Here is a 24959-nt window from a genome sequence, read left to right as displayed (position 1 = left end):
ATTAAACTTCTTTCATTCTTTTCCATGAACATTTATTACAAACATGTGAAGTTGTGTACCCACACCTGGTCACCACCTTGCCTTGGTCACACCCCTCCCCGTCCACCCGCTCCCCCCTCCTCACCTCCCTACCAAAAATGTGTTTCATTCCTTTTATTATTTTTTATTCAAACATTCCAACAATATTTATCAACATGCAAAGTTGTACCGTTCCGCCACCTCACTCCTCCACCCAATCATGCCCACCACCCTGATCATGCATAATCCCGCAACCCAACCCCCACCCCCATCCCCGCAACCCATTGTTTATGCCCCCGAAGGTGCGCATATTAAAATCGCACTGTCCGACCGGTAAATTCTTGTCCGGGCTGTAACTCTTACATCCAGGAAGGGGTTTTGAAATAACTTAAATGTTCACCATAATGAGATGACGTGCAAGACCCAAACCCCTAGATCCAATGTCAAGGTCACACTAAGAGGTCAAATGCTAGCATGGTCTGTTTCGTGTCCAGTCCATAACTCTGTCATCCATGAAGGGATTTTGAAATAACTCGGCATAAATGTTTACCATAATGAGTCGAAGTGTCATGCGCAAGACCAAAACCTCTAGCTCCAAGGTCAAGGTTACACTTAAAAGTCAAAGGTGTTTCTTTTCCTGTCCATAACTTACATCACGGTAGAATGCAGCTATTCTAACGAAGAAAAAGTAATTAAGATCCCATCTTACATCTTACTATTTTGTTGTTAAAGTTTATATGTCAGCACAATTTACGTCATAACTGTTACTGGAATGCTTGATTACTTTTCATTTGACCAATCACAACATAAATTATTGTCGAAAAAGATTTTTATGTAGTTATAAAAATTTGATAGAAAAGGAGGTTGATGAAATTAACAAACTTCAGTAAGGTGACTTCTTTGTCTCCTACAGATGTGGATGACTGTCACAGTTCACCATGTGGGAATGGTGGCAGCTGTGTTGATATGTTGAACGGGTACACGTGTACTTGTACATCTGGTTATACTGGAACGCACTGCCAACAAGGTATAATTTATGAAAAGGCCTCCAATTATCAAATATTTCAAAAATTAATGACAAGTAAAATCATCAATGTCTAATTACATGTATCGTGTGCAAACAAGGCAATTCACGTGCTGTTAACACATGATGGTTTGTATCGAGATTTCGCTGAAGATGAATGCAATAATTCTCCTTGTCAAATGGAGCGACCTGTGTTGACATGAACAATAAATATACATGCACGTGTTCTGCGGGATATGTTGTCTTTAACTGTGAGCAAGATAAATCATAATGCAATCACCGTAGAATGCAGCTATTCTAACGAAAAAGGAGTAACTAAAATCCCATCTTACATCTCAGTATTTTGTATTTGAAGGTTATATTTCAGCACAATTTACGTCATAACTGTAACTGGAAGGCTTGATTACTTTTCATTTGACCAATCACAACCATAAATTATTGTCGAACAAGATTTTTATGTAGTTATCACAGTTGATTGAAAAGGAGGTTACCATTTTATAAAATAAACAACCTTTAGTGAGGTGACTTCTTTGTCTCTTACAAATTTGGATGACTGTTACAGTTCACCATGTGGGAATGGTAGCAGCTGTGTTGATATGTTAAACGGGTACACGTGTACTTGTGCATCTGGTTAAACTGGAACGCACTGCGGACAAGGTATAGTTTAATAAAAGGCCTCCACTTTAGTATTGGTATACACTGATGAGCCGATAGGCGATGATTTGAGGATTTCTTTTGTCTTGAACTTTACTGTGTTTCGTATTCCTAACTGGCCGATTTATAATTTTGTAGCATCATAAAAGCATAAGCCATGATACATGAAAGGCCGGATTGACTCTGACAATACTGGAATAATAATAATCAAGATACCACAATTAATATACATCAGTCAAATAATACGGATAATTATGTGTAATAGTATATGTGATCTGTCGACATTTTAGTTTGTAAAATTATACATCTAGAATATTAAGCTTATTAAAAGGGTTTTCATTATTCTACATTTATTCCAATTATTGCTTTAAACAATATAGTATATATAAGTTCCAGAAAGTATGGATGAAAGACATTAATTTGATTTCTTCCTACTTATGTTACATTCAAATAACAGAGATTGCACAATTATGATATAATAATTTTACCTTTTTTACGTATTGTTTAACAATATATAGGTCACATGATACTCGCTGATATGGCCTTTGTTCTTTTGTGGATAATATTTATAAATAAAACCAAATAAATGAGTTTTCGCTGTAGATGAATGCCACATTTCTTCTTGTCAAATGGAGCGTCTTGTCTTGACATGATCAATAAATATACATGCACGTGTTTTACATCACCGTAGAATGCAGCTATTCTAATGAAGAAAGAGTAATTAAGATCCCATCTTACATCTCACTATTTTGTTGTTAAAGTTTATATGTCAGCACAATTTACGTCATAACTGTTACTGCAATGCTTGATTACTTTTCATTTGAGCACTCACAACAATAAATTATTGTCGAAAAAGATTTTTATGTTGTAATCACATTTGATAGAAAAGGGGGTTCATGTAAATAACAACCTTAGAAAGGTGACTTCTTTGTCTCTTACAGATGTGGATGACTGTTACACTTCACCATGTGGGAATGGTGGCAGCTGTGTTGATATGTTGAACGGGTACATGTGTACTTGTGCATCTGGTTATACTGGAACGCACTGCGAACAAGGTATAGTTTATGAAAAGGCCTCCACGTATGTATTGGTGTACACTGATGAGCCGATAGGCGATGGTTTTGGGATTTTCGTCTTGAACTTTACTGTGTTTCATATTCCTAATTGGCCAATCATAAAAGCATAAGCCATAATAGATGAAACGCCGAATTGGCTAGGACAATGCAGGAATAATAATAATCATAACATCACAATTAATATACCTCTCTCAAATAATATGGATAATTTTGTGTTATACTATATGTGATCTGTCGACATTTTAGTTTGTAAAATTATACACCTAGAATATTAAGCATACTAAATTGGTATTCATCATTTTACATTTATTCCAATTATTGCCTCTCCAAAGCAGCCCTCTCTTCAGCTAAAACCTCTATATAACAACATCACGAAAATTTTCGTTAGCTTAAATATACTATAAAATTTACCCGTCCAGAACAACAACCTCTACATAACAGCCGATATTTGTATCTCCAAAAGGGTGTTGCTCTACAGAAGTTGCACTGTTTAGTAAACATATGTTCCAGAAATACATGTATGAATGAAAGACATTAATTTGATTTCTTCTAAGTTATGTTTCAATCCAGTAACAGTGATTGCAGTTTTATGATATAATCGTTTTACCTTTCTTTTACGTATCGTTTAAAAATATGTAGATCACATGATACTTGCTGACTGGACCTTTGTTCTTTTGGCGATAATATTTATAAATAAAACCAAATAATCGAGTTATCGCTGTAGATGAATGCCACGATTCTTCGTGTCATATGGAGTGGCTTGTGTTAACATCATCAATAAATATACATACACGTATTCTGCGGGACATGTTGCCCTTAACTTTGATCAAAATAAATCATAATGCAATCACCGTAGAAATCAGCAATTCGAACAAAGAATGAGTAATTTAGATCCGATCTTACATCTTACCATTTTGTTCTTAAAGGGTATATGTCAGCACAATTTACGTCATAACTGTTACTAAAATCCTTGACTACATTTCATTTCACCACTCACAACCATCAATTATTGTCGAACAAGGTTTTTATTTAGTTGTCACAGTTGATAGAAAAGGGGGTTTATGAAATTAACAACCTTACGTAAGCTGACTTCTTTGTCTCTTACAGATATAGATGACTGTCACAGTTCACCATGTGGGAATGGTGGCAGCTGTGTTGATATATTGAACGGGTACACGTGTACTTGTGCATCTGGTTATACTGGAACGCACTGCGAACAAGGTATAGTTTATGAAAAGACCTCCATTTTTGTATGGGTATACACTGATGACCCGATAGGCGATGATTTTGGGATTTTCTTCTTGAACTTTACTGGGCTTCTTATTCATAACTGGCCGATTAATAATTTTGTAGCATCATAAAAGCATAAGCCATATATTTGCTTTAAATAATATAGTATACATATGTTCCAGAAATATATGTATGAACGAAAGACATTAATTTGATTTCTTCTACATTATGTTATATTCCAGTTACAGTGATTGCACTTTTATAATATAATTATTTTACCTTTTTTGTATGTACAGTTTAAAAATATATAGATCGATCGCATGATACTTGCTGATATGACCTTTGTCCTTTCGTCGATATTATTTACGTCATAACTGTTACTGGAATCTTTGAATACTTTTCATTTGACCACTCACACTCATAAATTATTGTCGAACAAGATTTTTATGTAGTTATCACAGTTAATTGAAAAGGAGGATACCATTTGATATAATTAACAACCTTCAGTAAGGTGACTTCTTTGTCTCTTACAGATGTTGATGACTGTCACAGTTTACCATGTGGAAATGCTGGCAGCTGTGTTGATATGTTGAACGGGTACATGTGTACTTGTGCATCTGGTTATACTGGAACGCACTGCGAACAAGGTATAGTTTATGAAAAGGCCTCCACGTATGTATTGGTATACCCTAAACGTCTTCGGTAGATATATTTCAAACTTTGTCGAGGTCAATTGTTATAACTCTTATACCAAAACTATGACAGACATTATAGACCCACGGCGTCACACATACGATGATTATGTTCTTTTATTTTTATAATTAAAAAAAAACTAATTGCTTTATACAACAAGACAAAATCAAATTCTCATTTATCTTTACAGCATGTGGAAATCTTCCAGTTTTACCGAACGGTGTTGCCACACTAGATGTCGAAAACCAAAAGTCATATCTTGATACAGCCACTGTTGAATGCGTTGTTGGATACCTTGCAAACAAGCACAGTATTCAGTGTCAGGCCAGCGGAGAATGGGAATCGTCAACATGTGAAGGTATTAGACTGACTTTTAATATCAAACTCCCAGCCTAGTGTTACATAGTACTGTCACAAATATCACGTGATCATGAAAATCACATGAGCGTTGAATTATTTTATTGTTTTCAATTTTAGTTTTCATTTTATCACCTTAATTAGCATTCTCGTTTGATAAATTCAATACGAGAAGACACCCATGTAATATTCATTATATATTGCTGTGTACGTATTATTTCTACGTTATCAGCAATACGTATTTCTGCAGTAGATCTACAGTTTTCGTCTGTTGACACATCAAATTTTTATTTTACAAAATGAAATAAATATTATTCAAAAGATAAATTTATTGAGAGTAGGAAATCACTTGCACCTAAGTTTTTATTTCAATGGTTTCATACGAAAAATGCTTTGAATAAACGCATATATGAGATTTTTACACATTTTATAATTATAGAAAACAGAAGGAAAAAATGACGAAATGATGGCATTATAAATCGTATGTTTTACGAATCAAATATAAAGATATCTTTTTTAAAAGAATACCGTACGACGAATCAAATATTGAACATTGGTAATATTTTTTTGCACCTAAGGTTTCTTATTTCTAGTGGTTTTGTTATTAATTAGGTAAAATGTGTAAATGCCCTTCTTATTTCTATATAGAAAATCAGACCGCTATTGATTATTGGCCGGAGGAATATTCTTCGGTATGCAACTTTTCACGCAGACTTGTTTTATACATCCGTAAAAATTAATAGCCCTGTATAGGTATAGCACAGGCTGCACTACTTATTCTTGCATATATATAATGTTCTAGCACTTGCTTAACTGAAACAATATAATACCACATAATTTAATGATCATACTCGGCAACAACACTAAACCCAAGTTCGCCCTTCTGCAGCAGCTACACGGTTTGTCTGATATCAGTATTACGCACACCTCAAAAAAATACATAAAATATGTAATTTGAAAAAGCTAACAGATAATAAAATCAGTAGTTTTTTTTTAAACGCTGCAATAACAATTTTGACTTTTTTTTTAAACGCTGCAATAACAATTCAAATTTTGACTCTCCTATGTAGCTCAGTGTGGTAACTTTATAGTTATCTTTATTGTGCTTAAACACATTTTTCTTAATGCTTATTCTGCAAGCAATTTTTATCCCCCACCCCCACACCCCGATGAAATCGGGAGTGGGTATTGAAATGGCTTTGTCCGTCCGTCATGTCCGTGCGTTCGTCCGTGTGTCCGTCCTCAGCCAAACCGCAGCCAAACATGAATCAACATACTGCGATGATGCCCGTCAAGTTTTTCTTATTGGTCAATTTCCCTTAGAGTTATTGCCCTTGATTTAATGAAAAATCTACGTCTGCAGCCATTTCTCAATAACAAGCTGGTAGAATTTCATGAAACTTGAAATAAATATGAGCCAACATACTTCGATGATGCCTGTCATTTTTTTTAATCGGTCAATTTTCCTAAGAGTTATTGTTCTTTGATTGTTTAAAAATCTACAGATTTGTACATAACAAACCGACCAATTGGTAGAATTTTATTAAACTTCTTTCATTCTTTTCCATGAACATTTATTACAAACATGTGAAGTTGTGTACCCACACCTGGTCACCACCTTGCCTTGGTCACACCCCTCCCCGTCCACCCGCTCCCCCCTCCTCACCTCCCTACCAAAAATGTGTTTCATTCCTTTTATTATTTTTTATTCAAACATTCCAACAATATTTATCAACATGCAAAGTTGTACCGTTCCGCCACCTCACTCCTCCACCCAATCATGCCCACCACCCTGATCATGCATAATCCCGCCACCCAACCCCCCCCCCCATCCCCGCAACCCATTGTTTATGCCCCCGAAGGTGCGCATATTAAAATCGCACTGTCCGACCGGTAAATTCTTGTCCGGGCTGTAACTCTTACATCCAGGAAGGGGTTTTGAAATAACTTAAATGTTCACCATAATGAGATGACGTGCAAGACCCAAAGCCCTAGATCCAATGTCAAGGTCACACTAAGAGGTCAAATGCTAGCATGGTCTGTTTCGTGTCCAGTCCATAACTCTGTCATCCATGAAGGGATTTTGAAATAACTCGGCATAAATGTTTACCATAATGAGTCGAAGTGTCATGCGCAAGACCAAAACCTCTAGCTCCAAGGTCAAGGTTACACTTAAAAGTCAAAGGTGTTTCTTTTCCTGTCCATAACTTACATCACGGTAGAATGCAGCTATTCTAACGAAGAAAAAGTAATTAAGATCCATCTTACATCTTACTATTTGTTGTTAAAGTTTATATGTCAGCACAATTTACGTCATAACTGTTACTGGAATGCTTGATTACTTTTCATTTGACCAATCACAACATAAATTATTGTCGAAAAAGATTTTTATGTAGTTATAAAAATTTGATAGAAAAGGAGGTTGATGAAATTAACAAACTTCAGTAAGGTGACTTCTTTGTCTCCTACAGATGTGGATGACTGTCACAGTTCACCATGTGGGAATGGTGGCAGCTGTGTTGATATGTTGAACGGGTACACGTGTACTTGTACATCTGGTTATACTGGAACGCACTGCCAACAAGGTATAATTTATGAAAAGGCCTCCAATTATCAAATATTTCAAAAATTAATGACAAGTAAAATCATCAATGTCTAATTACATGTATCGTGTGCAAACAAGGCAATTCACGTGCTGTTAACACATGATGGTTTGTATCGAGATTTCGCTGAAGATGAATGCAATAATTCTCCTTGTCAAATGGAGCGACCTGTGTTGACATGAACAATAAATATACATGCACGTGTTCTGCGGGATATGTTGTCTTTAACTGTGAGCAAGATAAATCATAATGCAATCACCGTAGAATGCAGCTATTCTAACGAAAAAGGAGTAACTAAAATCCCATCTTACATCTCAGTATTTTGTATTTGAAGGTTATATTTCAGCACAATTTACGTCATAACTGTAACTGGAAGGCTTGATTACTTTTCATTTGACCAATCACAACCATAAATTATTGTCGAACAAGATTTTTATGTAGTTATCACAGTTGATTGAAAAGGAGGTTACCATTTTATAAAATAAACAACCTTTAGTGAGGTGACTTCTTTGTCTCTTACAAATTTGGATGACTGTTACAGTTCACCATGTGGGAATGGTAGCAGCTGTGTTGATATGTTAAACGGGTACACGTGTACTTGTGCATCTGGTTAAACTGGAACGCACTGCGGACAAGGTATAGTTTAATAAAAGGCCTCCACTTTAGTATTGGTATACACTGATGAGCCGATAGGCGATGATTTGAGGATTTCTTTTGTCTTGAACTTTACTGTGTTTCGTATTCCTAACTGGCCGATTTATAATTTTGTAGCATCATAAAAGCATAAGCCATAATACATGAAAGGCCGGATTGACTCTGACAATACTGGAATAATAATAATCAAGATACCACAATTAATATACATCAGTCAAATAATACGGATAATTATGTGTAATAGTATATGTGATCTGTCGACATTTTAGTTTGTAAAATTATACATCTAGAATATTAAGCTTATTAAAAGGGTTTTCATTATTCTACATTTATTCCAATTATTGCTTTAAACAATATAGTATATATAAGTTCCAGAAAGTATGGATGAAAGACATTAATTTGATTTCTTCCTACTTATGTTACATTCAAATAACAGAGATTGCACAATTATGATATAATAATTTTACCTTTTTTACGTATTGTTTAACAATATATAGGTCACATGATACTTGCTGATATGGCCTTTGTTCTTTTGAGGATAATATTTATAAATTAAACCAAATAAATGAGTTTTCGCTGTAGATGAATGCCACATTTCTTCTTGTCAAATGGAGCGTCTTGTCTTGACATGATCAATAAATATACATGCACGTGTTTTACATCACCGTAGAATGCAGCTATTCTAATGAAGAAAGAGTAATTAAGATCCCATCTTACATCTCACTATTTTGTTGTTAAAGTTTATATGTCAGCACAATTTACGTCATAACTGTTACTGCAATGCTTGATTACTTTTCATTTGAGCACTCACAACAATAAATTATTGTCGAAAAAGATTTTTATGTTGTAATCACATTTGATAGAAAAGGGGGTTCATGTAAATAACAACCTTAGAAAGGTGACTTCTTTGTCTCTTACAGATGTGGATGACTGTTACACTTCACCATGTGGGAATGGTGGCAGCTGTGTTGATATGTTGAACGGGTACATGTGTACTTGTGCATCTGGTTATACTGGAACGCACTGCGAACAAGGTATAGTTTATGAAAAGGCCTCCACGTATGTATTGGTGTACACTGATGAGCCGATAGGCGATGGTTTTGGGATTTTCGTCTTGAACTTTACTGTGTTTCATATTCCTAATTGGCCAATCATAAAAGCATAAGCCATAATAGATGAAACGCCGAATTGGCTAGGACAATGCAGGAATAATAATAATCATAACATCACAATTAATATACCTCTCTCAAATAATATGGATAATTTTGTGTTATACTATATGTGATCTGTCGACATTTTAGTTTGTAAAATTATACACCTAGAATATTAAGCATACTAAATTGGTATTCATCATTTTACATTTATTCCAATTATTGCCTCTCCAAAGCAGCCCTCTCTTCAGCTAAAACCTCTATATAACAACATCACGAAAATTTTCGTTAGCTTAAATATACTATAAAATTTACCCGTCCAGAACAACAACCTCTACATAACAGCCGATATTTGTATCTCCAAAAGGGTGTTGCTCTACAGAAGTTGCACTGTTTAGTAAACATATGTTCCAGAAATACATGTATGAATGAAAGACATTAATTTGATTTCTTCTAAGTTATGTTTCAATCCAGTAACAGTGATTGCAGTTTTATGATATAATCGTTTTACCTTTCTTTTACGTATCGTTTAAAAATATGTAGATCACATGATACTTGCTGACTGGACCTTTGTTCTTTTGGCGATAATATTTATAAATAAAACCAAATAATCGAGTTATCGCTGTAGATGAATGCCACGATTCTTCGTGTCATATGGAGTGGCTTGTGTTAACATCATCAATAAATATACATACACGTATTCTGCGGGACATGTTGCCCTTAACTTTGATCAAAATAAATCATAATGCAATCACCGTAGAAATCAGCAATTCGAACAAAGAATGAGTAATTTAGATCCGATCTTACATCTTACCATTTTGTTCTTAAAGGGTATATGTCAGCACAATTTACGTCATAACTGTTACTAAAATCCTTGACTACATTTCATTTCACCACTCACAACCATCAATTATTGTCGAACAAGGTTTTTATTTAGTTGTCACAGTTGATAGAAAAGGGGGTTTATGAAATTAACAACCTTACGTAAGCTGACTTCTTTGTCTCTTACAGATATAGATGACTGTCACAGTTCACCATGTGGGAATGGTGGCAGCTGTGTTGATATATTGAACGGGTACACGTGTACTTGTGCATCTGGTTATACTGGAACGCACTGCGAACAAGGTATAGTTTATGAAAAGACCTCCATTTTTGTATGGGTATACACTGATGACCCGATAGGCGATGATTTTGGGATTTTCTTCTTGAACTTTACTGGCTTCTTATTCATAACTGGCCGATTAATAATTTTGTAGCATCATAAAAGCATAAGCCATATATTTGCTTTAAATAATATAGTATACATATGTTCCAGAAATATATGTATGAACGAAAGACATTAATTTGATTTCTTCTACATTATGTTATATTCCAGTTACAGTGATTGCACTTTTATAATATAATTATTTTACCTTTTTGTATGTACAGTTTTAAAAATATATAGATCGATCGCATGATACTTGCTGATATGACCTTTGTCCTTTCGTCGATATTATTTACGTCATAACTGTTACTGGAATCTTTGAATACTTTTCATTTGACCACTCACACTCATAAATTATTGTCGAACAAGATTTTTATGTAGTTATCACAGTTAATTGAAAAGGAGGATACCATTTGATATAATTAACAACCTTCAGTAAGGTGACTTCTTTGTCTCTTACAGATGTTGATGACTGTCACAGTTTACCATGTGGAAATGCTGGCAGCTGTGTTGATATGTTGAACGGGTACATGTGTACTTGTGCATCTGGTTATACTGGAACGCACTGCGAACAAGGTATAGTTTATGAAAAGGCCTCCACGTATGTATTGGTATACAATGATGAGCCGATAGGCGATGTTTTGGGGATTTTCGTGTTGAAATTTACTGTGTTTCATATTCCTAACTGGCCGATTTGTAATTTTGTAGCATCATAAAAGCATAAGCCATAATAGATGTAAGGCCGAATTGGCTCTGACAATACTAGAATAATAATAATCATAATATCACAATTAATATACATCTGTCAAATAATACGGATAATTATGTGATATAATATATGTGATCTGTCGACATTTTAGTTTGTAAACTTATGCACCTAGAATATTAAGCGTACTAAAATATGTTTAATCATTCTACATTTATTCCAATTAATGCTTTGTATAATATAGTATACATATGTTCCAGAAATACATATGGATAATAGAAATTTATTTGATTTCTTCCGCGTTATGTCACATTCCAGTAACAACATTCTAACGAAGAAAGAGTAATTGAGATCCCATCTTACATCTCACAATTTCGTTTTTAAAGGTTATATGTCAGCACAATTTAGGTCATAACTGTATTTGGAATCCTTGGTTACTTTTCATTTGACCACTCACAACCATAAATTATTGTCGAACAAGATTTTTATGTAGTTATCACAGCTGATGGAAAAGGAGGTTACCATTTGATAAAAAAAAAAAAAACTTCAGTAAGGTGACTTCTTTGTCTCTTACAGATGTGGATGACTGTTACAATTCACCATGTGGGAATGGTGGCAGCTGTGTTGATATGTTGAACGGGTACACGTGTACTTGTGCATCTGGTTATACTGGAACGCACTGCGAACAAGGTATAGTTTAATAAAAGGCCTCCATTTTATGCATTGGTATACACTGATGAGCCGATAGGCGATGATTTTGGGATTTTCGTCTTGAACTTTACTGTGCTTCGCATTCCTAACTGGCCGATTTATAATTTTGTAGCATCATAAAAGACTAAGCCATAATACATAAATGTCAAGTTTAATATTGAAAGTCAAGTAAAAACTGTTTCTGCTCCATAACTTTTATATGCATTGGTGGATTATCTTATTGCTACATTCAAACGTGCCCCGTGATGAGATAATGCATAAAATGCCGATTGAATCGGACAATACAGGAATAATAATAATCATAAAACCACAAGACATATACATCAGTCAAATAATATGGATAATTATATGTTATCGGCCGATTTATAATTTTGTAGCACTATAAAAGCATAAGCCATAATAGATGTAAGGCCGAATTGGTTCTGACAATACTGGAATAATAATAATCATAATATCACAATTAATATACATCTGTCAAATAATACGGATAATTATGTGATATAATATATGTGATCTGTCGACATTTTAGTTTGTAAAATTATGCACCTAGAATATTAAGCGTACTAAAATGTTTTTCATCATTCTACATTTATTCCAATTAATGCTTTGTATAATATAGTATACATATGTTCCAGAAATACATATAGATAATAGAAATTTATTTGATTTCTTCCGCGTTATGTCACATTGCAGTAACAGCATTCTAACGAAGAAAGAGTAATTGAGATCCCATCTTACATCTCACAATTTTGTTTTTAAAGGTTATATGTCAGCACAATTTACGTCATAACTGTATTTGGAATCCTTGGTTACTTTTCATTTGACCACTCACAACCATAAATTATTGTCGAACAAGATTTTTATGTAGTTATCACAGCTGATGGAAAAGGAGGTTACCATTAGATGGAAAATAAAACCTTCAGTAAGTTGACTTCTTTGTCTCTTACAGATATGGATGACTGTTACACTTCACCATGTGGGAATGGTGGCACGAACAAGGTATAGTTTAATAAAAGGCCTCTAATTTTGTATTGGTATACACGGATGAGCCGATAGGCGATGATTTTGGGATTTTTTTTCTTGAACTTTACTGTGCTTCGTATTCCTAACTGGCCGATTTATAATTTTGTAGCATCATAAAAGACTAAGCCATAATACATAAATGTCAAGTTTACTATTGAAAGTCAAGTAAAAACTGTTTCTGCTCCATAACTTTTATATGCATTGATGAATTATCTTATTGCTATATTCAAACGTGCCCCGTGATGAGATAATGCATGAAATGCCGAATTGAATCGGACAATACAGGAATAATAATCATCATAAAACCACAAGTCATATACATCAGTCAAATAATATGGATAATTATATGTTATAGTATATATGTGATATGTCGACACTTTAGTTTGTAAGATTATACATCTAGAATATTAAGCATATTAAACTGTTTTTCATCATTCTACATTTATTCCAATTATTGCTTTGAAAAATATAGTATACATATGTTCCAGAAATACTTGTATGGATGAAAGACATTAATTTGATATCTTCCTAGTTATGTTACATTCAAATAACAGTGATTGCACATTTATGATATAATAATTTTACCTTTTTGTACGTATTGTTTAACAATATATAGGTCACATGATACTTTCTGATATGGCCTTTGTTCTTTTGAGGATAATATTTATAAATTAAACCAAATAAATGAGTTTTAGCAGTACATGAATGACACATTTCGTCTTGTCAAAAGGAGCGACTTGTGTTGACATGATCGATAAATATACATGCACGTGTTCTACATCACCGTAGACTGCAGCTATTCTAATGAAGAAAGAGTAATTAAGATCCCATCTTACATCTCACTATTTTGTTGTTAAAGTTTATATGTCAGCACAATTTACGTCATAACTGTTACTGCAATGCTTGATTACTTTTCATTTGACCACTTACAGCAATAAATTATTGTCGAAAAAGATTTTTATGTTGTAATCACTGTTGATAGAAAAGGGTGTTCATGTAAATAACAACCTTTAGAAAGGTGACTTCTTTGTCTCTTACAGATGTGGATGACTGTTACACTTCACCATGTGGGAATGCTGGCAGCTGTGTTGATATGTTGAACGGGTACATGTGTACTTGTGCATCTGGTTATACTGGAACGCATTGCGAACAAGGTATAGTTTATGAAAAGGCCTCCACGTATGTATTGGTGTACACTGATGAGCCGATAGGCGATGGTTTTGGGATTTTCTTCTTGAACTTTACTGGGCTTCTTATTCCTAACTGGCCGATTAATAATTTTGTAGCATCATAAAAGCATAAGCCATATGTTTGCTTTAAATAATAAAGTATACATATGTTCCAGAAATACATGTATGAACGAAAGACATTAATTTGATTTCTTCTACATTATGCATTCCAGTAACAGTGATTGCACTTTTATAATATAATTATTTTACCTTTTTTGTATGTACAGTTTAAAAATATATAGATCGCATGATACTTGCTGATATGACCTTTGTCCTTTCGTCGATAATATTTACGTCATAACTGTTACTGGAATCCTTGAATACTTTTCATTTGACCACTCACAACCATAAATTATTGTCGAACAAGATTTTTATGTAGTTATCACAGTTAATTGAAAAGGAGGATACCATTTGATATAATTAACAACCTTCAGTTAGGTGACTTCTTTGTCTCATACAGACGTTGATGACTGTCACAGTCCACCATGTGGAAATGCTTGCAGCTGTGTTGATATGTTGAACGGGTACATGTGTACTTGTGCATCTGGTTATACTGGAACGCACTGCGAACAAGGTATAGTTTATGAAAAGGCCTCCGCTTATGTATTGGTATACAATGATCAGCCGATAGGCGATGTTTTGGGGATTTTCGTCTTGAAGTTTACTGTGTTTCATATTCCTAACTGGTCGATTTCTAATTTTGTAGCATCATAAAAGCATAAGCCATAATAGATGTAAGGCCGAACTGGCTCTGACAATACAGGAATAATAATAATCATCATATCACAATTAATATACATCTGTCAAATAATACGGATAATTATATGTTATAATATATGTGATCTGTCGACATTTTAGTTTGTAAAATTATGCACCTAGAATATTAAGCATATTAAAATGTTTTTCATCATTCTACATTTATTCCAATTAATGCTTTGTATAATATAGTATACATATGTTCCAGAAATACATATGGATAATAGAAATTTATTTGATTTCTTCCGCGTTATGTCACATTCCAGTAACAGCATTCTAACGAAGAAAGAGTAATTGAGATCCCATCTTACATCTCACAATTTCGTTTTTAAAGGTTATATGTCAACACAATTTACGTCATAACTGTTATTGGAATCCTTGGTTACTTTTCATTTGACCACTCACAACCATAGATTATTGTCGAACAAGATTTTTATGTAGTAATCACAGCTGGTGGAAAAGGAGGTTACCATTTGATGAAAAAAAAAATACAACCTTCAGTAAGGTGACTTCTTTGTCTCTTACAGATATGGATGAATGTCACAGTTCACCATGTGGGAATGGTGCCAGCTGTGTAGATATGTTGAACGGGTACACTTGTACTTGTGCATCTGGTTATACTGGAACGCACTGTGAACAAGGTATAATTTATTAAAATGCCTCCAATTATGTATTGGTATACACGGATGCGCTGATAGGCGATGATTTTGGAATTGTTTTTCTTGCACTTTACTGTGTTTCCTATTTCTAACTGGCCGATTTATAAATTTGAAGCATCATAAAAGCATAAGCCATAATAGATGTAAGGCCGAATTGACTCGGACAATACAGGAATAATAATAATCATAATACTACAATTAGTATACATCTGTCAAATAATATGGATAATTATGTGTTATAATATAATATTAAGACCGGTGGTTCTACGCAGGTGGGGTCTTCCTCCACCATCAAAGCTGGAAAGTCGCCATATGACCTTAATTCGCGTCGCTGCGACGTTAATCCCAACAACAACAACAAAAAAAAAACAGTGAGGTCTGCACATTTATGATATAATAATTTTACCTTTTTGTACGTATTGTTTAAAAATATATAAGTAACATAATACATGCTTATATGTCCTTTGTACTTTTGCCGATGAACCAAATAATTGAGTTTTCACAATAGATGAATGCAACATTTCTTGTTGTCAAACAAAGTAGCTTGTGTTGACATGATTAATAAATGTACATAAACGTGTTCTGCGGGATGTGTTGGCTTGAACTGTGAGCAAGATAAATCATAATGCAGTCAACGTTAAATGCAGCTATTCTGCCAAATAAAGGGTGATTAAGATCCTATTTTACATCTATAGACTGTCCTGCACTATTTTGTTTTTAAAGGTTATATGTCAGCACAATTTACGTCATAACTGTTACTGGAATGCTTGATTACTTTTCAACTGGTCACTCACAACCAGAAAATTATTGTCGAAAAAGATTTTTATGAAGTTATCACAGTTGATAGAAAAGTGGGTTGATGAAATTAACAACCTTCAGTAAGTTGACTTCTTTGTCTCTCACAGACGTGGATGACTGTTACAGTTCACCGTGTGAAAATGGTGGCAGCTGTGTTGTTATGTTGATCGGGTACATGTGTATTTCTGCACTTGGTTATACTGGAACGCACTGCGAACTAGGTATTCTTTATTAAATGGCCTCTAATAATCAAATATTTCAACAATTTTCAAATTACAACAAATAAAATCATCAATGTCTAATTACATGAAACAAGTATCTTATAAATTAATTTTTAATTACCACAGGCATTCGCAAGGTATTTTACCATCATTCATATGTTGAAAACAATCAGTTTTAACTGTCGCAAAAATTTCGTGATGGAAAGCTAATCAATTTGAGTCAGATTGTTTTATTGAATACATAATAGCGAAAGTTTGGGGCCCTTTTTATGTTCATCTGAAATTGTCCTCTTAGAATTTCCAGACAGGTATTTTCTATTGGCGAGACGCTTAGGCTATTAACGAAAATTTTATTAAATGGAAAATATCCAAATAAGAAAAATGAATGTTTTGAAAGTTCTTTACATGAAATATATTGTAAAGACGGACTGAGGTTTTCACTTTCATGACGTAACAAAGACGAACTCTTGAATTTATCATTAGCAGTCCTGGTCAGCCGTATATAGATCACAAACCTATCAATAATTTGTTGAGAGATTGATGCCCTGTCATCCATACACGGATTTTGAAAGAACTTAGCATAAATGATTACAACAATATCACAATGTGTCGCACGCAAGACCCAGACCCCTAGCTCCAAGATCAAGGTCACACTTAGAAGTCAAGTCAAAGGTAAATAGGGTCTGTTTCGTGTCCGGTTCGTAACTCTGTTAGTTATCACGGGTTTTCGAAATTATTTGGCATACATTTTCCCCATAACGAGAAAACGTGTCTTGTACAAATCCAGGCCCCTAGCTATAAGGTCAAGGTCACATTTACAGGTTAAAGGTTAACATGGTCTGTTTCTTGTCCATTCCATAACTTTTCCATCGATGAAGAAGTTTGCAGATGAAGTTGTGAAAACACATTATTTTAGTAAAGAAGGGCCTAAATTGTCCACCTGCCATCTTGTAGAATAGCTGTACCATACTAGTATTATCATCGGTCGTGAATTAGGTCGTGTTGGGTCTTTAACGTTTCAAGTAATTTCTGGAATATCGACGGTTAAAAAGAAATACTATAGGTTATTTAGTAACGCTTAATTCGAATGCGATAATGTTACACAATGATATAGCATATGAGAACTACATGCAGATATAGACTTTTTATTTGTCATAGTACGCTACCGCGGGAAATATAAAGTGGTAGTATATGACTGGGAATTCATGGCATGGTGTGCTTCGTGTCGGACTTTTCCGTCTTGAGATCGATTCCCAGACCCGCATAAGTTTTATTTTTAAACTGTGTTTGATTTCTTGTTTCTCAATAAGGTTCAATGAAGGCAACTCAAGTTAGTTAATAAGCTGCAACTTCTCCGCTATCTGAAATATGTCATTATTAACACGTGATTGTATATTTAGAGTTTGAAAGCACAATTGGGTTAGTTACATAAACTGTATGAAATTATATACTTCGCTTTAAATAACATTTCCCGTCAATAATTTCAGTATTGATTAATTTAAATATTCTGCCGATTTCATGCGAAAATAAGAACAAAAACAATTTTAAATAAGGAATAAGAGAATAACAAACTTAACAAAGTATGCACTCAAAAAAAATGTTTGAACGAATGGAAGATTCGAACCGTCAAAACTATTTCTACAAAATGATCACATTTTCTTCAACACATCCCCTGCGCCAACAAACCCTATATTGATCTAGCTTCTTATATATTTTGTATAAACGAGAACCATACTGCTTGTTTTACTCTCTGGTAAAATACTTTTCGGTTATTATACTATGGAGCCATTCGAAAATCTGTATACACAACATTTCAAATGCTACGACATCTACTTTGTTGAATCAAAGAAAATCTGGTTGTAGAAATATGATAATTATGTTTTATATCTTTTCCAGAATGGTAAGGTACGACACCGAGGGAGTACATGGGGAAAAGAAACTGGATAGTGACGGGAACACCGTGTCAGAGGTGGGACTCCCAGACCCCACATTTACATTCGTATACAAACTTACAGTACTTTCCCGAAACAGTACTAGCTAATGCCCACAACTATTGCAGAAACCCGGTATCCTTCTTACAATATCAAGATCCCTGGTGTGTTACAACAGTTCCCGCAAGACTTTGGAACTATTGTGATATTGAAAAAAAAGACGAAATGCGATGTAATAGCTTCCATTTAGATATGAAATAAAGGGGCGTGTTTAAAGTAAGTATGTGTTGGCCAAAGGCTTACTTTAGGTACAACCATTTATTTCATCCAGAATGGAAATGACTTAAACAGATATTCAATACATGTCTTATTCTAGCATAAAACTGATGTTCTTGTCTTTTTTCGGATATATTTTACCAGAAAAGAAAACGTGTGTTAACAAGGAGACTCTCGCGCTCACGTGCTGTCAAAATACTTTTTATATATGCGCATTCCATGGAAAAGCGTAAACGCATTACGGCCCCAAAACGGATAATTCAAAAGGAAATCACTTCAATGTGAAAGAACAACGCAGACGTTCCCGTGCGTGTCATGGAAATTTAATGACATTGAGAGAAAATTTATTATTTTATTAGTTTTTAACGTCTAGTGTTTACGCATGACTAGAAATCTTACTAGATATAAGCTATTTAATTTATTATAGTTTTAGAAACCAGAAAGTATTCATATTTAGTAACGGAAAATATCATATGTGATCAAGATAAAAGTTAATAATATAGGCCTTTAACGGTCAAGGTTTAGCCCTGTAGCACTTACCATTGAGGTGTGGTACGTTTATGACAGATGCGCACTTGAGATTTTTTTTTGGCCAGTTTGATCGATGCCAATTTCTAGAATTTGGGCTATTGGCTCGTGGCATAGAACTTGTTTTATCTGAAAGCATATATACTAGAACTCAAGTGTGTATCTGAATATTGTGGAACAGGTAATGTGACTGCAGTCAAGTTGAACTCTTGCTAAAAAATTCAGATATTTTAGAATAGGAAAATGCTTTTTAATGTATTTTGTAAAGAGCTTGAATATGTTATCACACAACACTTAGATAAAGGCAAAAAGTACTCGTGAAGTAAAATGAAAAGTGGAGCTATATTTCTTGCACATTTTTTTTTTGTATTTCACACGACTAATGCACATAATGTTAAATACTTCTAGAAAGGACATTGCTTTTGAATAGTTATGCTCAAAGTAATTTGGATTTATGTTTTGCTTTATAGGAATACACTTCTTCACACTACATGAATAAAGGTATATGACTAAAATAACTGCTAAAGTACTTTTTATCAATATAATTAACTGGACAGTCATTGATAAAAGAATCTGAATATTTTTTCCTCATAACTGTAACTGTGATGATTTTTGAGTCGGCTAAACGCTGTCAAGCGTTTGACGAGTCCTTGCTATCGCACGATTTCTCATTCTTAAATGGCCTCACAACACAGCGAAGTGATGTAGTTCCATTGGATTGTCTCTAATTTCAAAGAGTTCATTGATCGAATGAAGTTCATTTATGTCAATCCTATTTGCTATGACCAATATACGATGTAATCTGTCATATTTATGACTTGTAATTGTGCAATACTCGAATAAAGCCACGTATTTTTCCGCGGTAACGCATTAAGCATAAACACGCATAACGATTCTGCGGGATTTGGTAATACATTTGCGCATATGATTATGGTGACGAATATTATGCCCTTTTGTCACAAAATAGCAAATATGATGTTCACAAATTCAAATAAAAACTGCATATTAACTTATTAGCCAAATTATCCATTTGTTACCCTGTCCGTTTCAAAAAATAATGTTTAAAATCATTGCGCAAATAACAAATTTATTGTGCTGTGCATTTTATGAATTGCGCAGACTTACAAAGCTTGCGTAACATCCAGCGAAAGACAAAATATAGTTCCAGAACATACTGCTAGTATTTTATTGAGTGGGTACCTCTGAAAGCATTGGAATGTCTCTTATCAAAGAGTTTACCACATCGATGAAATTAAATTATGACAGCTTCATTTTAAATGACCCGAATAAGATATGTGCATTGTTTATAACAATGCTTCTACGACTTTGCGTGGGTTGAATTTTGTAGTCAGTAAACGGATAAATTATCGGAAGAAGAAGCTCTTACTGGTTTGTTTAGTTACTATTGATATTAAAAATGATATTAATTCTTATTTTTCGAGAAATAAACAAATCGGCGAAACATTAAATTGTATTTTCTTGTAGTTTTTGAAATCGAAAGTAGATCGTCTATGTTAGAGTGCTTTGACGAAACGAAACAATTTTTTTTTATGAAATGATTTAAATATATCACCGTAAACTTCAATGTCAGATACTGCCAATTGCTGCTAAACTGTCTTCATATCATCACAATTTGTAAAACATATTGTTGAAACTGGAGATTTTGGCAGTATAAAAGAAAGTGTAATCATATCCGAATATAATATTTTGGGTAAATATCGAGCTGTGTTATAAAATTTAAACATAAAAGTAACAGACATGATAGATATTATTGTAACAGAAATGATTCTAGAATTTATTTTTATAATACATACATAGAATCAATATCAGACTTATATTCTAGTGCTGAGGCATGACCTGAAAGTAAAAATATGAAGTGACAGTCATTCATACTTTGAATATTGTAATACTAAAAAGAATCTAGGTAATATTTAGAAATTGAAACATAAATTTTCAGTTAGAAATCGCACCAAAGGCTATATCAAGGGTCTACATTTTCAAAATTTCCTTGTGGTGATGCCCCAAACCCTACTTGCAGGAGGGGGTATCCTCCCACACCCTGCCCCCATATTGCCACTTTACAGTTTGATACATTTGCCCTTTTACCACCTGCCACAATGCCCATTTCAAAATCTGACTGCAGTTCAAAGCGGGAAGGAACACCCCTCCCGACACCCACCCTGCTACCGACCACGTAAAAATGGCTCAAACATTTTTTCAGCCCAGTCTGGGCCTGTCTGTCTACATGAATCAAAACGGATAATAGAAAGTACATAGACTTGGGGACTACTGACATGGTTTTGAAGGGGTTAACAGGTCTGAAATAGAATAAATGATGGTTTTAACTAAAAAAGAACTGCATTTATTAATATTGGTTATCTTTTCCGAAATTGGTAGCTAGTCCGTGTAACTTCTCTTAGTTTCGAATGCGCAATTTTCCTGTCAGTGTAAACATTCATGACACTATATATTGACACTAAGCAACATTTACATATCTTTAAACGCAAAAGTAAGTATACTTTAAAATCACATCCCTTATAATATGATTGAACAATTCCTAGCGTGTGACACGGTTATTGCCAGGCCTCTTATCTGTAAAATATCTGAACAGTTCTTTCGTCCATCCGTTACAAATTGTATGTGGCAATCCGCGCTATAATATTTCAATATATAAATTTTCATATTCAAATTTTATCATGTGCGAATATCTACCAGCCGATAATTGCCTGTTTTGGTAATGCCGGAGGCAAATGTTTACTGGAAAAATATTTATAGTCATGGGCAGTATCTTAGTGTCACCTGTCAAATTGTAGTATGTACTTTCAACATTTTTATTTTTGCGAACCACTCTTCAATTTTAGAGAAATATATTGGGTTTAATAATTGTATAATGTCAATCAAAGTTTTACTAGGCATCGACTGAATGTCCATTTCATGTATTGTAACAAAATCTCTATTCAGTTGAGGAAAAAAACTAAAACCAAACTGAAACTGGTAGACTATACTACCAGTACATCAATCATTAGCCGACTCTCAGGCCCTTCAGGCCTTTGATTATAATTCTCTGAAACGCTTTATAATTTTTATAGTAAAGCACATTTGTTAATATTAATGATACCCAATAGTTTTGAATTCTTCAATGAAGCTTACATAAAATGTATTATCAAAACGGCAAGTGTCATAGTTTTTTGGAGTGTAATTTGCCCATTTTTCAGATAATGCAATTTCAGAACTTTAAAAGTATTTTGTTTTTGTATAAATCAATTTGTCAATATGAAACATCAAGGAAGTATGTCTTCCATAAAATAATAAGAATAATAAACTCAATATTTTATGAAATTATTATAAATATTTTATGGACGTAACACATAACAATTAATTAATTAAAAGCAATGAATTCTCATATAGTAAACTATGCAATGTCGAGCTTATTTTTTATATATTTATTGACGTATTTTATGCGACTATTGCACATAATGTTATTTTACAAAGGGCACTGCTTTTATATTTTATTTTCAAAGCATTTTTTCAGTTGTATATAAACTGTTTATTTTACAGAAATACAGTACATCTTTCAACAAGAAATAAAGGGCTGTGGTACATTTTATAATTATATTTTACATTATTATTATTATATACCACATTTATATAGCACTCTTTTCATATAAAAATACGTTCAAAAGTGCTTTACATAAAAACATTTATATAATGTTCAATAAAAAAATGGGAATTGAACTATTATAGAAGAAATTAAAATTACATTACGGTAATAAGATACCAAGCATTTTAAATTGGAAGGTAGGCAGATCAAAACATGAAACAAAATACAATATCATAAAACATTAACTGACCTATCAAAGACACAGGTCAGAGCAGAATAGAACAGAAGATATCTTACATTTTGAACAGACAGAATTAAACGGTATGATGCCCGCGACATGCATCACAGCATGCAAACCGTCCGGTGATTGGGCCAATCCCTACCTAAACGGTCCGGAGAACATCCAAGATACATCCACAGAAAAAAACACCGCCAATATTATTCTGTCACACGGAGTTCTTAACAAAAAGAAATTTAATTGGCCGGCAATGTACCTACATTATAAATCGGGTAATCAGTGAGATGTTAGTTGCCAAAGAATTGTATGAAATAAGCGTCTTTAGCGCTTTTTGAAACTTTGCACGGTCTTGCACTCTCTTATGCCAGAGGGGAGGGCATTCCATAACCTCGCAGCAGCTGTCTGAAAGCTCCTGTCACCAAATCGTTTTGGGTTCGACATTTGGGCCCCACTAGTTTTAATGCTTTAAATTCTGCGATCTCAGATTTCTGGAGGGTTTGTATATATTTCTAGAAATGTTCGCTACATAAGCTGGTGATTGATCTTTGAGTGCCTTATTGTATGTGTTATAATTTTGTATTCTACCCTACATTGCACAGGAAGCCAATGGAGTTCACGCAGAACAGGCGTTATATGGTCGTATCTGGATGTTCTGGTTACATGATATTTATATAATTATATAAATCTGGTATAATTATAATAATAATAATAATTTAATAAAAGAAAAAAAAAACATTTTGTATATTCATTTCAATATGTGTCATTATTAATAGTAACGATGATTATATTATTTCCAGTATACATTTAATGATTTACGGATGGAACATAATTCCATTATAAATTTATTTCTTGAATTGTGTGTTTGACATTCACTACATTGAATATCAATTTACAGATATTAAAGTTTCAGAATTTGAATTATTGCTTACATTTAAACCAAGCTTTTCGGTTACAACATCCTAGAACGTATTCTTGTTGTAATTTTCATATGATCTAAACTGTGTCAGTACAACTCCAAACCCAATGATACAATAAGAACAAAATGTTCATTATTTTAAATATTTGATCAAAAGTGGTTTTGAAAATCTGTTTGATAACACTACATGGTTACTTTTTATAAATTGCAAAGGTGACGTTCAGCATAAATATTTCTTAAACACTTTTATGAATGTGAATGTGGAGACCATTTATTCGAAGCTGGTTCTATTTGGCACAAAGGGAATTGCATATTTGATTTCCTCTCTATAACATAATCAAACCGACTATGCTGTTATTATATTTAGTTGTGTTATATGATTCCGAAGGATTTTCTTACAATTTGTATTGTCTATAATAATAAATACTATATAAAAGCAAACTTTTAAGTGCCTGGTATGGAACGCCGTGACTGTCTTTTCGTGTTATTCATTCGTTTTAAGAATATATAGGTTCATACGCTCATTATATAAATTGGAAAATTCAGTATATCAAACCGTTTCGTCTTTATATGGAACCAACTTTTCATCATATTTATTCATTCGTTTTAAGAGTATATAGGTTCATTCGCTCGTTATACAAATTGGTAAATGCGACATATGGAACCGTTTCGCCTTTGTATGGAAACAACTTTTCATTATAT

General features: G+C 33.6%; 1 protein-coding gene across 1 annotated transcript; it reads left to right on the top strand.

Annotated features, from left to right (window-relative positions):
- Positions 1–238: 238 nt before the first annotated feature.
- Positions 239–18808, top strand: LOC128558079 (fibropellin-1-like). The gene is made up of 16 exons (XM_053546891.1): positions 239–320; positions 932–1045; positions 2638–2751; positions 3880–3993; positions 4536–4649; positions 4886–5053; positions 7524–7637; positions 9230–9343; positions 10472–10585; positions 11127–11240; positions 11947–12060; positions 14145–14258; positions 14794–14907; positions 15617–15730; positions 16654–16717; positions 18664–18808. Exons 1-16 carry the CDS (start codon positions 239–241, stop codon positions 18806–18808), a joined length of 1827 nt encoding a protein of 608 aa, XP_053402866.1.
- Positions 18809–24959: the final 6151 nt, after the last annotated feature.

Source organism: Mercenaria mercenaria, chromosome 6 (assembly GCF_021730395.1).
Source record: "Mercenaria mercenaria strain notata chromosome 6, MADL_Memer_1, whole genome shotgun sequence".
Taxonomy (NCBI): Eukaryota; Metazoa; Mollusca; class Bivalvia; order Venerida; family Veneridae; genus Mercenaria; species Mercenaria mercenaria.
The sequence above is the reverse complement of the archived record's forward strand: the minus strand, read 5'-3'. Positions and strand labels throughout refer to the sequence as shown.